Source organism: Oncorhynchus tshawytscha, linkage group LG01 (assembly GCF_018296145.1).
Source record: "Oncorhynchus tshawytscha isolate Ot180627B linkage group LG01, Otsh_v2.0, whole genome shotgun sequence".
Classification (NCBI taxonomy): Eukaryota; Metazoa; Chordata; class Actinopteri; order Salmoniformes; family Salmonidae; genus Oncorhynchus; species Oncorhynchus tshawytscha.
The window spans coordinates 56058952-56071740 of NC_056429.1; the positions used below are offsets into that span (position 1 = coordinate 56058952).

General features: G+C 44.1%; 1 protein-coding gene across 4 annotated transcripts in view; it reads right to left on the bottom strand.

The window, feature by feature from the left end:
• LOC112253648 (nuclear factor NF-kappa-B p100 subunit) overlaps nt 1–12789 on the bottom strand; it is a 25760-nt gene continuing 12971 nt past the window's right edge. The window contains exons 2-25 of one of the 4 annotated variants that reach the window (XM_024425587.2): nt 11606–11675; nt 9305–9374; nt 7469–7511; nt 7260–7332; nt 6897–6937; nt 6471–6569; nt 6015–6169; nt 5702–5814; nt 5351–5509; nt 5076–5180; nt 4869–4954; nt 4594–4732; nt 4285–4422; nt 3947–4141; nt 3692–3833; nt 3455–3569; nt 3118–3325; nt 2540–2709; nt 2336–2438; nt 1901–2112; nt 1681–1762; nt 1427–1593; nt 988–1099; nt 1–802 (exon numbers count right to left, since the gene is read on the bottom strand). In XM_024425587.2, the coding sequence (XP_024281355.1) occupies nt 726–802; nt 988–1099; nt 1427–1593; nt 1681–1762; nt 1901–2112; nt 2336–2438; nt 2540–2709; nt 3118–3325; nt 3455–3569; nt 3692–3833; nt 3947–4141; nt 4285–4422; nt 4594–4732; nt 4869–4954; nt 5076–5180; nt 5351–5509; nt 5702–5814; nt 6015–6169; nt 6471–6569; nt 6897–6937; nt 7260–7332; nt 7469–7511; nt 9305–9321 (2751 nt within the window). In that variant the 5' untranslated portion in view covers nt 9322–9374; nt 11606–11675 and the 3' untranslated portion in view covers nt 1–725. Of the gene's footprint in view, nt 803–987; nt 1100–1426; nt 1594–1680; nt 1763–1900; nt 2113–2335; nt 2439–2539; nt 2710–3117; nt 3326–3454; nt 3570–3691; nt 3834–3946; nt 4142–4284; nt 4423–4593; nt 4733–4868; nt 4955–5075; nt 5181–5350; nt 5510–5701; nt 5815–6014; nt 6170–6470; nt 6570–6896; nt 6938–7259; nt 7333–7468; nt 7512–9304; nt 9375–10235; nt 10558–11605; nt 11676–12789 lie in introns of those variants that run through there. The other 3 variants (XM_024425603.2, XM_024425580.2, XM_024425594.2) reach the window with 3 other exon arrangements.

Here is a 12789-nt window from a genome sequence, read left to right on the forward strand (position 1 = left end):
TTCATGTAGAGGTTTTTAATGGACCCCATAGACACTGCATCTGAATGCCACTTATTTCTTTAATTTCCCGTTAGCTGTACATATTGTCAATAACACATTAAGATTTTGTGCTCTGTGAAATATACTAAATGGTTTGTATGTTTGGGGCAGAGGACAAAAATAAACATTTTGAAAAGATCCATTTGTCAGAAGAAAAAATAAAATGCATTTCATTCAACATTGACAAGTTTTCAAAACGTTACATAGCAAACCTTCCACATACATTTGAAATAAGGCTGTATAATTATATTTGGTTGAATGTTAAACCAAATGAATACACAGTATTAGTAAGATTGTCAGCCAATAAATATGAGTTAAATTGATAATTCCATTGATCAATTTGATGTTGCACATTGAAGAATTCATTTATACTGGGACTTTGGGGAAGGCACAAATGGACCATAAAAAAAAAAACCTTTCAGTCACCATCAGAAATAACGGAACAAGATATGACGCCACTTAAAATTGTACATTGAGATTTTCTTCCCTTCAGCTCGTTAGGAAAATTCAAACTGGTTGACTGTCAGTCATGGCAGAGAGAGAATTCTACATTTATCAGTAGAGGCTTGGGTATGACATCAGATTCCCAATGTGCGTGCTGAACAGAGTTAGTCATATCTCCATGATGAAACGTTGGGGTGAAACCTCCCTCACACGAGGGTCTTACCCCTCACCCTTCCTGCTGCTCACTGGTTAGCCAAGGCTGGCTCCTCCATCTCCTCCTCCATTGGCTGACTAGCAAAGCCACTGTCCACTGTCTGATCTGATTAGCAGAGATAAATGGTTATTTGGTCTTATTGTAGAAGGCATTAACAGTCAAATAGAATACAATCATCTGTTTTTGGAACGGAACTACATACAGTATGTATTTGCAAGGTCAAGTGTATGGTAGAGAGATAATGTTTATGACTATATTAGTGGTTCTGCAATGTAGGATGAGTTCAGTACCTGTGTTTTGTTTGTCCTCTCTCAGCTCAGCCTGTCTCAGCAGTCTCACTCCTTCAGTCAGACCCAGAGACTGTAGAGCTTCCACCAGGCCTTCCACTGGACCGCCACCCAACTACACAGAGAGATACTGTCAGATTGGGCACTATTAGCCACTATTAGCCGTTCTAAAACGGCATACTCAGGGCTCGATTCAATCCATATCACTGAAGTTCAGCGCGATTTAAATGTAAATGCAGTGTTCCAACGTTCGGAGGCTGTAGCCGCGGTAAATGCTGCGCATGTCGGCTCCATCAGAAATGACCTTTAACTTTCAAGTGCGCTACAGTGCTGAACTTCGGCGATATGGACTGAATTAAGCCCTTAAGTAATGCATACTTACCCCTAACTAGACTGATACGTGCGCATGCGCAAACGTGCATTAAAAGCCCCCTTTGCTCACCTGGTAATTCTCCAGCAAGTTGTGACAGGGCAAGGGACTCTCCTGATATAGGTGTGCCAGTGAGAGCATGTTGAGTTTCTCTGCCAGCTGTCTCCACGGCACATCGTTCAGACTGAGGAGCTCACACAGCTTACTTAGCGTCTCACTGTCTAGCTGCCCTCTTTCTGCTGAGGGGAACGGAAACAGCAGTTAGATTACTAGGCAAGACCACAGGTAAATGTTCAGAGTCAAAATGGTGATATGAAAGTTCTTACCTTCCATGCTGCTCGGTTTAGGCTTTTTACTTGATTGTTGACCGGGCTTGGGACTCTGTCTGGTGTCTAGAAGGTTTCTCACCTGTAGCAAAGGAAGCTTTTATGTAAGCGCAATGGCAAAAAAAACTCAGCCTCTCCATCCACACCACAACAAGTACTATTTTGAAATCACTTTTTCCCCGACACAAATGTTGGGTTGATAAGGCTAAATCAATCTCACCTTGTGACATTTAGCCAGGTCAAAGGGTGTATGTCCTGTCGCTGACCTCTTACGAGGGTTGACTTGTTCTCCCTCTGAAAGTGGTGTTGTTTTCGGTAGCTGTTGGATCGCCGACTCTCTGAAATCGCTCACTGGTCCATCCTCCTGCTCCTCATCTGACGAGGAGGAGCTGAAGAAGAGCGGCTCGTCGTTCTCCAGATTCTTGTCGGCTCCTGAGGAGAGACGGGAAAGTCGTCAGCGTCCTGTTCACGTTCATTTACTAGCCATTTAGCAGACGCTTTTCCAAAACAAAAACACCCCGGCGATCCACAAATTACTGCTCACGCACTAGAATCTGAACTTTACTGTAGCCCCTTTTCAAACAGACTGAGATAAAAACATCCCATGCATATGACATGCATTGGATGGTTAGCAGGGGGTATGCATGCATCTCACCTGCAGCAATGAGCATGGAGCAGAGGGGGGGGGAGCTGCGACTGGCGGCCAGATGGAGAGGAGTGTTCCCTCCAAACGTACACATGTTTACATCTGCTTTCAGCTGTAGGACAGGAGGGGACGTGCCAGGTTAGATAACAGAGTCGGAGTAAGAATAGTATGAGTAGCACAGTTTATATAAGGTGTGTGTGTCACGACGGGTACCTCTGTGATGAGAGTGCAGGCCACTTTGAAGTAGTTCTCTCTAACAGCCAGATGGAGGGCGGAGCATCCACTCTTCTGCTCCGGGGCGTTGATCTTAGCCCCGCCCTCCACCAGCAGACGCAGACAGCGCTCTCCTCCCTTACAAACAGCCAGGTGGAGAGGATGGAGACCTGAGAGAGAGAGAGATTAATACAATGTACTACATAAATAAGCACATACTGCTCAGCTGTAGTTTTTCCAACTTAAGGCCGGGATTCAATCCAACCGCGCTTGTAGACAATGAGTCTTCTAAAAAGGCATTGTTCCTGCACATGTCGGCTCAATCGGAAATTACCTTTAAAATGCTAAGTGCGATATAACGGAGATCTAATGCGGATTGGATTGAATCCCAGCCTTAAATGAACAGAAATACTACAGCTGAGTTTATTACTTCTGAGACTAAGCAGCAACCATAAAATGCCTTGTACACCATTGCTTGATTGTTTTTTAACCCTATGTGAATTACCAGACTGGCCATTTATCATGTTAAAGTCTCTCATAAGCGGAATAAACCCCTTCTTTCCACCATCCCAAATCACCATGATAGTCGGCCATGTTGACCAGGTGGAGGTAGCGTTCTCCTAGGTGGCCCAGCAGGACCCGGAGTGTGACGTCGTCCCCGGCCAGCGCTGCCAGGTGCAGGGCATTCCGGCCGTCCCGGTCCAGCAGGGTGGGGTCTGCTCCGGCCCGGAGGAGAACATCCACCACCTTAACCTGCCTGGTGATCACCGCCAGATGGAGAGGAGTCTTCAGCGAGAGAGAGAGAGAGATGGCGGACAAGGTCAGGAGGGAAGACAAGGGCACATTGGGAATTATCACGTCGACACTGAACAGCTAGCAGTCTTGTCCAGGTGTGAGAGGAAGAAGGACGAGTACCTGGCCGAGGTGGTTGAGCTTGTTGAGGACTTTGTGTTGCTGGATGGTGAGGAGTGTATGAACCAGCTGCTGGGTCACAGCTGACTGCTGGTGAATGATGGCCAGGTGCAAAGGCCTGTGGGGAGACCAAAACACACAAGTGAGGCACAGCAAACACGTGTATACATAATGAAGGCAGACATTCAACTCAGATATTTAAAAACAAAAGATTTACTGTGAAGCCAGAGTTCGACTCACGTGTCTCCGTTTTTATCCTGGACCCCACATAGGTGTCTCTGCATTGCCAGAAGGACCCGGACATCCCCAGTGGTGCAGTACTGTAGTAGAGCTCCAGCTGTCTGCTTGCTCATCCGAGTGGCCCTGCTCTGGAGAGTGGCAGCTGGAAACAACAGGATTGTCTCATTAGCACAACACAACTCTAATGACTACTTCGCCAACAGCTAGCTAGCTGTAGTTTCCCCCTGCCCCAGCACTGCTCTAAATGTGGCTTACCAATCTGGAAGAGCTGCTGTTGTAGTGGTGAGGATGTCTGTCCTGGCGTCTGTCCGGCCATCCCTCCTGCCTGTTGCTGCTGGGTCCCCTCAGCCTGGGCAGTGGTGCCTGACATCTGGGCTCCACCGCCCCCAAAACCAGAGAATCCACCCCCCATCCACCCAGTTCCATTCATCTGCTGGTTAAACTGGAAGCCTGTGGATAGGAAAGAAACGATTAAGTGCCGATGACATAGCTGTCACAAGGGTTAACGGATAAGGCCAGCGTTTCATCTAATAGCAACGAGACGAAGGCCCGACAGAAACAGGAGTTCAAGTATGTACATCTAGGTTCCTCACCGCCACCTGCTCCGCCACCTGCTCCGCCTCCGAATCCTCCGGCCCCTCTCCCTGCACCCCCAGCCCCTCCCAGAGGTCCTCTCCATTGGTCATTATAGGAGATGGGCTTCTGCTTTTTACGCTGCACCTCCTCTTTATCTAAGTTACACACACATAGAGGAGCGATGGAGAGAAGAGAGGGAGAGAAAAGAGAGAGAGGGGAAGAGAAAGAGTTGAAAGGGTTTGATTCAATCCAACGGGGGTCTCTGGCTCTGCATTTCGACATCCTTCTCCCATACAAAAGGGATTGTGAGTAGCAGACTAACTCACCTTGAACTCGGGGAACGTAGGTAAACTGCTTGGGGTCGCTGCAGTCGCCGCCTTTCTTCCTTTTCAACTGGAGGAATACAGTGACTTGACGCTCGATCTCGGCGCTGTGGTACGGCGGCGTCTTAAACACAATGGCGTACTGCACAGGTGGGGAGCAAGCGCAGCGACATCAACGAGAAAGTTATGAGTAGGATGACACATGGTGCAACTGATTCCAAATACTTAAATCCTCACCGACACACACACACACACACGTCTGAGTAAAGACTCTGTACCTGCTTGTGGACATCAGTTGGAGAGAAATCACCAAAGGCCTCCCAGCTTCCATCATCCTCTTCATAAAAGCGGATCTCAATGTCATCTGGAAAGTACACCAAAATATGACAAATGAGTGAAATTATGTAAATTGTTTTCCACACAAACTATTGTAAAATCAGTGCGGGGTGAATCACCCCCCATATAGGTAGGAGTTGGCCCTTCACCTTTCTGTACTTTGTCACACAATAGGAAGATCTCATCTCCTCCCAGCACAGACCCACTGGTCTTATCCATACGGGAGATCTTCAGGTTCGAGGCATTGGGTGACTCTGAGTAGAGAAAACATCAAGTTAATTACTGATAACTTGAAATAAAAATACCCCAGGGTGGGTACTGGGTATTCACGTTGAATAACATGGATTAGTGCTGGACTGGAACAAAAGCCTGCACACCCAGGACCAAGATTGAAGAACACTGAGTTGAAGGGGGCTGTACTCACTGCTGTCATAGATTGGGTTGGAGACCACCGGCTTCAGGGCCCTAGAGAACCCGCCGTTACTGTCCTGGAGGTAGGCCGTGAACTTTAACCTCACTATGTTCAGGTCCATGATCTTCCCAAGCTCCTTGGCTTCTCTCCCTATGGCTTGTTCCTCTGCATCTGTGTGAGGTAGACAGAGAGAGGGCGTGTTTTGTTGCAGTTTTCACAAAGAAATGTATTTATGTGTGTGTAAGTCGTGCATTAAGATTTGCACAAATATGTTGGTTGCACATAGTATATCTCAAGTTCGGATTCCTTAGTAGATTTCCTCGTTTAAAAAAATGACAGTGGCATAGGGTTTCAGGCTCTTACCAGTAAAATGATAGTGCTGCCCCCCTTGCCTCCTCTTCTCATCTCTCAGTCTCTTGCACAACACTTCCCCCACCCCTCTCTTAGTGACATGAAGGATGCCCAGGTTACTGAACCTACAGAGAGAGAAATGGAAACGGGAAGTTAAGAGAGATGTTGACATTCGCCAGTCATGTTGCAGCTATTGTACACACATTCCATTCACAGACTATGTTAAATGAATCCAAGCGGTACACATCTAGCTTGTTATTATTATTACTGCTACAGTCTCAACACAATAAGATATGACAATGCTAGACAACCCATCAGTACTCACTGTGCTGTGAGGTCATTTGGGCCCACATCCATACTGCATATGCCACTCTCCGTGCAGCACTGCCTCCCCACCAGACTGTGAGCGTGGACCTGGGGGGGGTCTGAGTGGGTCACTAGCTGCACCTCCACCCTGGCAATCCCCACATAGTTAGACACCTGGGGGGAGAGAAAAGGGGGAGTTAGACTATTATTAAAGAGAAACATGTCCATGCTCTATAATGATAGAGTATTGAGAGAAAGTCTATGACACTAAAACAATTGTTTTTATTCATAACATGCGTCTCAAATAATCCTAGCATGTCAATATATCACATACACACTTTTGAAAGCTTATTGGGCTGAAAGCAAGGCATCTCAACTCCCTTGAACCAAGACGACTGATGAAAAGCAGACCGAGCCAGTCAAACTAAAAGACAGCCAAGTATCCAACCCTGTGTACTACAGTACAATAGCTGACCTTGACAGTTGGATAGGTCCTCCTGTTCCTCTCGCTTGAGGCCCCTGGGAGCCCACCGTGGGACGGACCCTCACACTCATAGCGGAATCTGAAGCCTCTCTGCAGACACAGGGGGACAAGGAAGTCAAGGGATAATCCCCAAGAGCAGTGACAGCACTTACTGTAACTTTATAAATCCTGGACTTTCCAACCCACCGTCATATTCTAATGCCATTAAAGACCGGAGTGGGGGTTATTTATATTTGTACATTCCATTCTAGTTGAAAGGGTATCTTCTCTGGGAGAGTCGAGTTAGATCTAACGTACCAATATAATTTTGTCATAGTTTCACAATGAAAAGAGGGAAGAGCTTCTGTTCAGTCTTATGCACTTATTTGAACAGAAACGACGACGTCATTCCACTGTTTCGAGAAACTCTGAGCTCACCTGTTTGGGCTCCTCAATGATCTGAATGTAGGGTCCATGAGCTGTGACAAAGAAACAGAGTCACTGTCACTGGAAGGGGGTGGCTACACAGAGGTTCACATCCAAGCCCTTCAAATAAACCAGGGCAGAGAACCCACCGAACAAAAATACACAGACAGCACATGCATTACATAGTGTAAAAAAAACAGTTTCAAGTGTGTACGACGTCATAATAACCATGCAGAACATGTGCGCAGTTCTGAAAGCCATATCAAAAACGTGTGGGGAGATCACTTCCACTTGAGTGCACAGTACCATAGCCACATCACTACGACTCGCGCATGCTGTTACCATGTGTACGTAGGGTAGAAAGTAGAAACTCACCGGTCTCCGGTACATAGGGCTCGATCTTGACATCCGCAGGGGGCATGAACTCATAGGACAAATTCATCATCAGCTGGGGAGATGACACGTGTTGTTATTGGCATGTTATTACCACTTCGTTACTTTAACGCTAACGTAATAGTGTCACATTTTATTTTTTTCTAACACAGCCAGCAAAAAAAAACATGTCAATATACTGTAGGTCTTACCTCATTTTCAATCATTTTCATGCTGTACTGAGCTTCATCCATTCTGAAACACGAGGAATACAAATGACCAAATGTACTGGCTTGCCAAAAAGTCTCTTACTTTGTTCATGAACAACTAGTCACCCGACCTGTCAGTTATGTACTGTAGAGACGTAACACAGACAGGAAGCGGTTTACTTCAGTACTACTCAATGCTCACTTGATTCAAGTGTAATTCCCCCCACCCCTCAAAACCAACAATTAAAATAAAAAACAAACAAAAGATAAACGTTCAATCCCACACACTGGACTCGAACATTGTGGTTTCACTTTCTCATAATCTACAGTAAGTGAACAAGGGAGGGTGTTGTAGTGTTCTATTCTTTCCCCTCCCCTCTACCTCACACGTCACTTCAAGGAAGTTGAGTAGGGGGGTAAAAAAAAACAGAGGAAAGCCCCCAGAATACCAGCTCAGTGCTGCCACTGATGTCAGATTGATGCACTACACCAGATACAAAAGCTTGAGGTTTTTTTTTTTATAAAAAGGGCTCAGCCTCTATATTTGTCTCTTTCCCTCAGATAACATCCAACCTTCAGTGTTCCACCTCTTCAGCTTCCTGAAGGTTTTTCCTTCAGTAGCTACCATTCTAAATTGACTCGCAAGCGCAGAGAAAAGTTTTTTTTAAATAATTTTAAAATCCTACTGAACTTAAGTACTATAGAATAAGGCTACTTGGAGAAAAGTCCTGACTTAAACTGATGTTAACTGAGGGTCGCTCTGGATAAGAGCATCTGCTAAATGACTTGCCTGAAACAGTCTTCCGACTCTGAACAATAGGGACAATCCCTGCCAACAAAGGGCCCCATTCTAGAATAATGAAACCTTCAGTATGCATCTCCTGTGCCCGTCAGGTTCTACATTCTTTGTCAGTTGCTTCCACTGACTGGGCCGTGTTCATGTTGTAGATATATATATCTATATATATATAGATATATATATATATATATATATATGACATGTGTAACATTGTCATGCAAACTGTCAGTGTCATGATGATGAATTGACAGTAAATCGGAGGTTTGATCAATGCCAGCAGTGCCATCTGCCATCTAGAACAGAAACTGTGGTTGTCACAATACCAGTATCGCGATAAGGAAGGAAGGACAGGAAACAAAAACATGAAGCAGATTTAATTTCTTGAGGCTAACGGTGCTAATTTTGTCCTAGAACAGTCCTAAAAACTACCTTATGGTTGTCACCCAGAGTCATTTGTTTATTTTGCAAAAGTAGGTAGGAAAAAAAGGACCATAAGAGTGAAATCTGCTTTGTTTTTTCGCCAAGGAAAACCTGGTATTGTAGCGCCGCAATAGAGGTACCGTGACAACAATAAACAGAACCGAGCCCTTACATTCCGAGTGGCATAAGACAACGACGTGTGGGTGTATCAGAAGACTCAAGAATGTGCAATTATGCATTACCGGATGAATACGGCAAAGACTACAACTAGATAAAAGTTGGCAAACACACCGCAGCAGCAGAAAGATGAACATCGCCACCATTTAACTCTCAATACGTTGGATAGGCCTAATCCACCTCAGCTATCAAAGCTAGAAAACAGCAGAATTAGCCAAACAGTCAATTGTATTTGTGTGGAACTTCATTTTACACCAAAAACATGCAACCATTTTACAGTCCATTCCTTACATTTAAAAAAAAAAGACCTCAGGTCCTTGAACTGGACTCATAGTCCCAGTCTGTTCAAAAATGACCCCAATCTTACTGGAGAGAACAATCAGCTGTCAAAGACTGTAGAGGCCAACAAAAGCAGCACAACAAATCCCAGCAGCAGTACATACCTCAGTGCTCCAGACATGATGCCCGTCAGTGGATCATAGATGAGGATATTTCAGGCTCACTGTCATCTCCCTGCAATAAAATGAACCTGCTGTTATTAGTCCATTGGGTATTTCCTGTGGGTTTAACGTCATCCTATGGTCTGCCCCTACAACCTCCACTAGTAGCTAACTGCACAGCAAGTGTGTGTGCTCATATCCAAATGGTACAGACTAATAACAGAATTTCCAGGCCCTGCTTGCTGAGATGGGGACAAACCCGCAACTCACTTTTCCCCATGAAACAATCCTGAACAAATTATAATGCAAATCACAGACAATCAGTTGGAAGCAACGTCTTTATTCGACCATTAAAGTTGTATCATAAACCATCATTTATACAATAGACACAACTTTCCAGCAAGATGGGCTTCTTGTCAAATGAGTTTGAGTGACAACTGTCATCGATTTGGGAAATTCCACAATAGGAGTGTCACTGGGGCTCCCTGATTTTTCACTTTAAAATATATTTATTCAAATAACAGTGCAGATGCAAAGTTGGGTAACAGAATTACGGTTTGTGCCGTCATCCTGTTACGTAACTTCGCATCTGCACTGTTATTCGTGTACGTGTTTTCGTAAAATGTTCTGTAGACATTGTTAGAAGTCGTCCTTGTGCATAAAGTTGTATTGTTTGTTTAACTTTGCAATCATTGGTTTTTATTTGACATACATCTAAGTGAGAAAAAAACGAGTCTCCGCATCAATGTTACCATGGAATGGCCCCATTACCCTTGTATATTATAAACTATCACTATCCACTGTTTTTAATGTAACGTTATATGATTATAAACCTGTAGCAGGGAACAGACTACAATAGGCTACATACACCACAATACACATCACAAACTGCATTTTGGCCCAACAGACAATAACTGTTAATGCAAGTCCGTACCTTTGAACTCCTTGAACTTGATCCACCTCTACGCAATGAACAAGACAGCACAACAGCTGCTGTTGTAGTCGATCAAACCGATTGTAGAATGTTACGGCGTACCCTCAAAAGCACACTGCACACAGTGGTGTTCACTTCAGTGTCAGCTGAAATCCGGGATTTGCTCCATGCATTTCTGTTCCATGCATTTCTCCATCGAGTCAACCGTTGATTGTATCCAATCTATCTGGTTAGATAGCCTGTTATGATCGACTGATCGCATACAGTCTATCAGTCAGCTGGAAAGCCCCGGAGTGTTGGGGGAATTCCGCAGACACACGTGTCAAACTCGAGCTACCGATTGGTTGTGGGAAGTGACAAAATCATTTATATATACACTGGATGACTAATAGGGGGCACTGTGTTGAAGCCACTGACTACATCTTGGCAGCCCCACCATTGTAAAACATATTTTGGAAGCTATAGAAACGCTTTTATTGATGTCGCCATTAGTTTTTGCCACATGTATTATATTACAAACACCTTAATGCATACTTTTAAATTACATTGTGAGCTAAATATTTATTTATTTTTTATCCTTAAAGTATAATTTTTTAGATTACTACGGTTACTTTCTCCATTACAACAAAACACTTAAATCCATGTAATTTTGTCTATGAAACATTTCATACTGTAGAATCCCATTCATTCCTATAGAGGACTGCTCCTACTGGGTAGTGCCAATATGGCCAAACGGTGGTTGTCAAAGCCTCTCAATAACCAATACATAGCATTAGCAACTAAGTGATTATATACATGAAGGGAAGTGGCTTGCCTACAAATTCCCACCCTCATTTAAAAAGCTATAAAATGACGTGGCTTGCAATCAAGAGGTGCAAGGAAGAACGTATTGAGGTTTGTATGTTTCTGTAATAAATGTTGATATGACCAAACAAAATATGCTACAGCACTAAACTGAAAAATTTGTACACTGAAAATAACTTTGTATTTCACATGAGGCAAAGTTATTAATATTCCAACCAATTCATACTAAAATAAAGTCCATTTACATATCAGACTAGTACTTTCTGGGATTGTGCCTGAACATACCCCAAAGATCTGTGACTATGATGACTGCACTGCTTCATGTGTTCTCGATCAGAACCAAATATCAAATCTCGAGCAGTCTGGTAGGATAGTTCAAACACAGCCCTTGTAGATCAGTCGGTAGAGCACGGCGTTTGCAACGCCAGGGTCATTCCCATGTAGAATTCCGTGTAGGGATCAGTATGAAAATGTATGCACTCACTACTGTAAATTGCTCTGGATAAGAGTGTCTGGTAAAATGATATGACATTTGGAGTTGAATCAAGTGAGTAGAGATGACTTACAAATCCAGCAGTAAGAAGACCCGGGCAGTGGGGACACTGCTCTCTTCAGATGGTAAGGAGGAAGGTGTGTCTGAGAATGACAAGTAAGGATACCTGCAGTCAACCAATACCTGCACTAATCTGTTGCTGTGAGAAAGAAATAATACTGACGGTGAGACCGTCACAAACTGCAGATGAGAAAGAGATAAGATGCATGGGTTAAAATACATTGGAAAAAAATAAATAAAAAGTCCAGCAAATATTCAGACCCCTTGACTTTTTCCACATTTTGTTAGGTTACAGCTGTATTCTAAAATTAACTCGTTGTTCCACCTCATCTATCTGCACACAATACCCTATAATGACAAAGCAAAAATCTGTTTAAAAAAAAAAAATGTTTGCTTCTCTCATTAAGAATGATGGAGGACATTGTGTTCTTGGGGGCCTTTTTGGTACAATGCTGGAAAAAACAGACAATGTATTTAATCCATTTTAGAATAAGGCTGTAGCAGAACAAAATGTGGAAAAAGTCAAGGGGTCTGAATACTTTCCAAATGCACTGATAAGAGCAGCAGAATTAAATTCAGGATGAGTCGCCAGGCAAACATTTTTGTGCCTTGCCCAACCAAAAAAAGACTAATTGTATTTTCCTGTGACCCTCCAAATAAGTAATGTTTCTGGCCACAGCCCAGTCTTCTGTAGGAACTGCAACGGCCATGAGTCATACGAGTAGGCCCCAACCCACCATTTAGCAAACAAAACCCGTTGTAGCTGCTCACCAGTGTACTTCTGGGACAAGAGTGCTAAGATCTGTCTCCAGGCTGTTGCTGCTATGTTTGGCACAGAAGCCCCAGGGGGGGTGGATTAGAGCTCCAGCAGGATTGACGTCATACTCTCCCTCACCAGCAGCACCCTGAACTCCCACACGGCATCTGCACAGGAGCAGGGGGCGGCAGCTCACGCATTAAGCATGATCTAAATAGTTAAATAGCTAGTTGGATTATGTAATGCATACAAGTAGAACGATTTCTAGCACTTTGCAAAATGTTTAACAAAGTTACCGTAAAAATCCCTGTAACTCATTTTTACTTGTCCTGACTTTACTTTTGTTCCTGTTGATGCAGCTGCTTTGCAGCCAGGTCAATGCAGCTCCCCAGAGCAACACTGCCCCCTGCTGTCTATCCCCCTGCTCTACAGTCAGCACA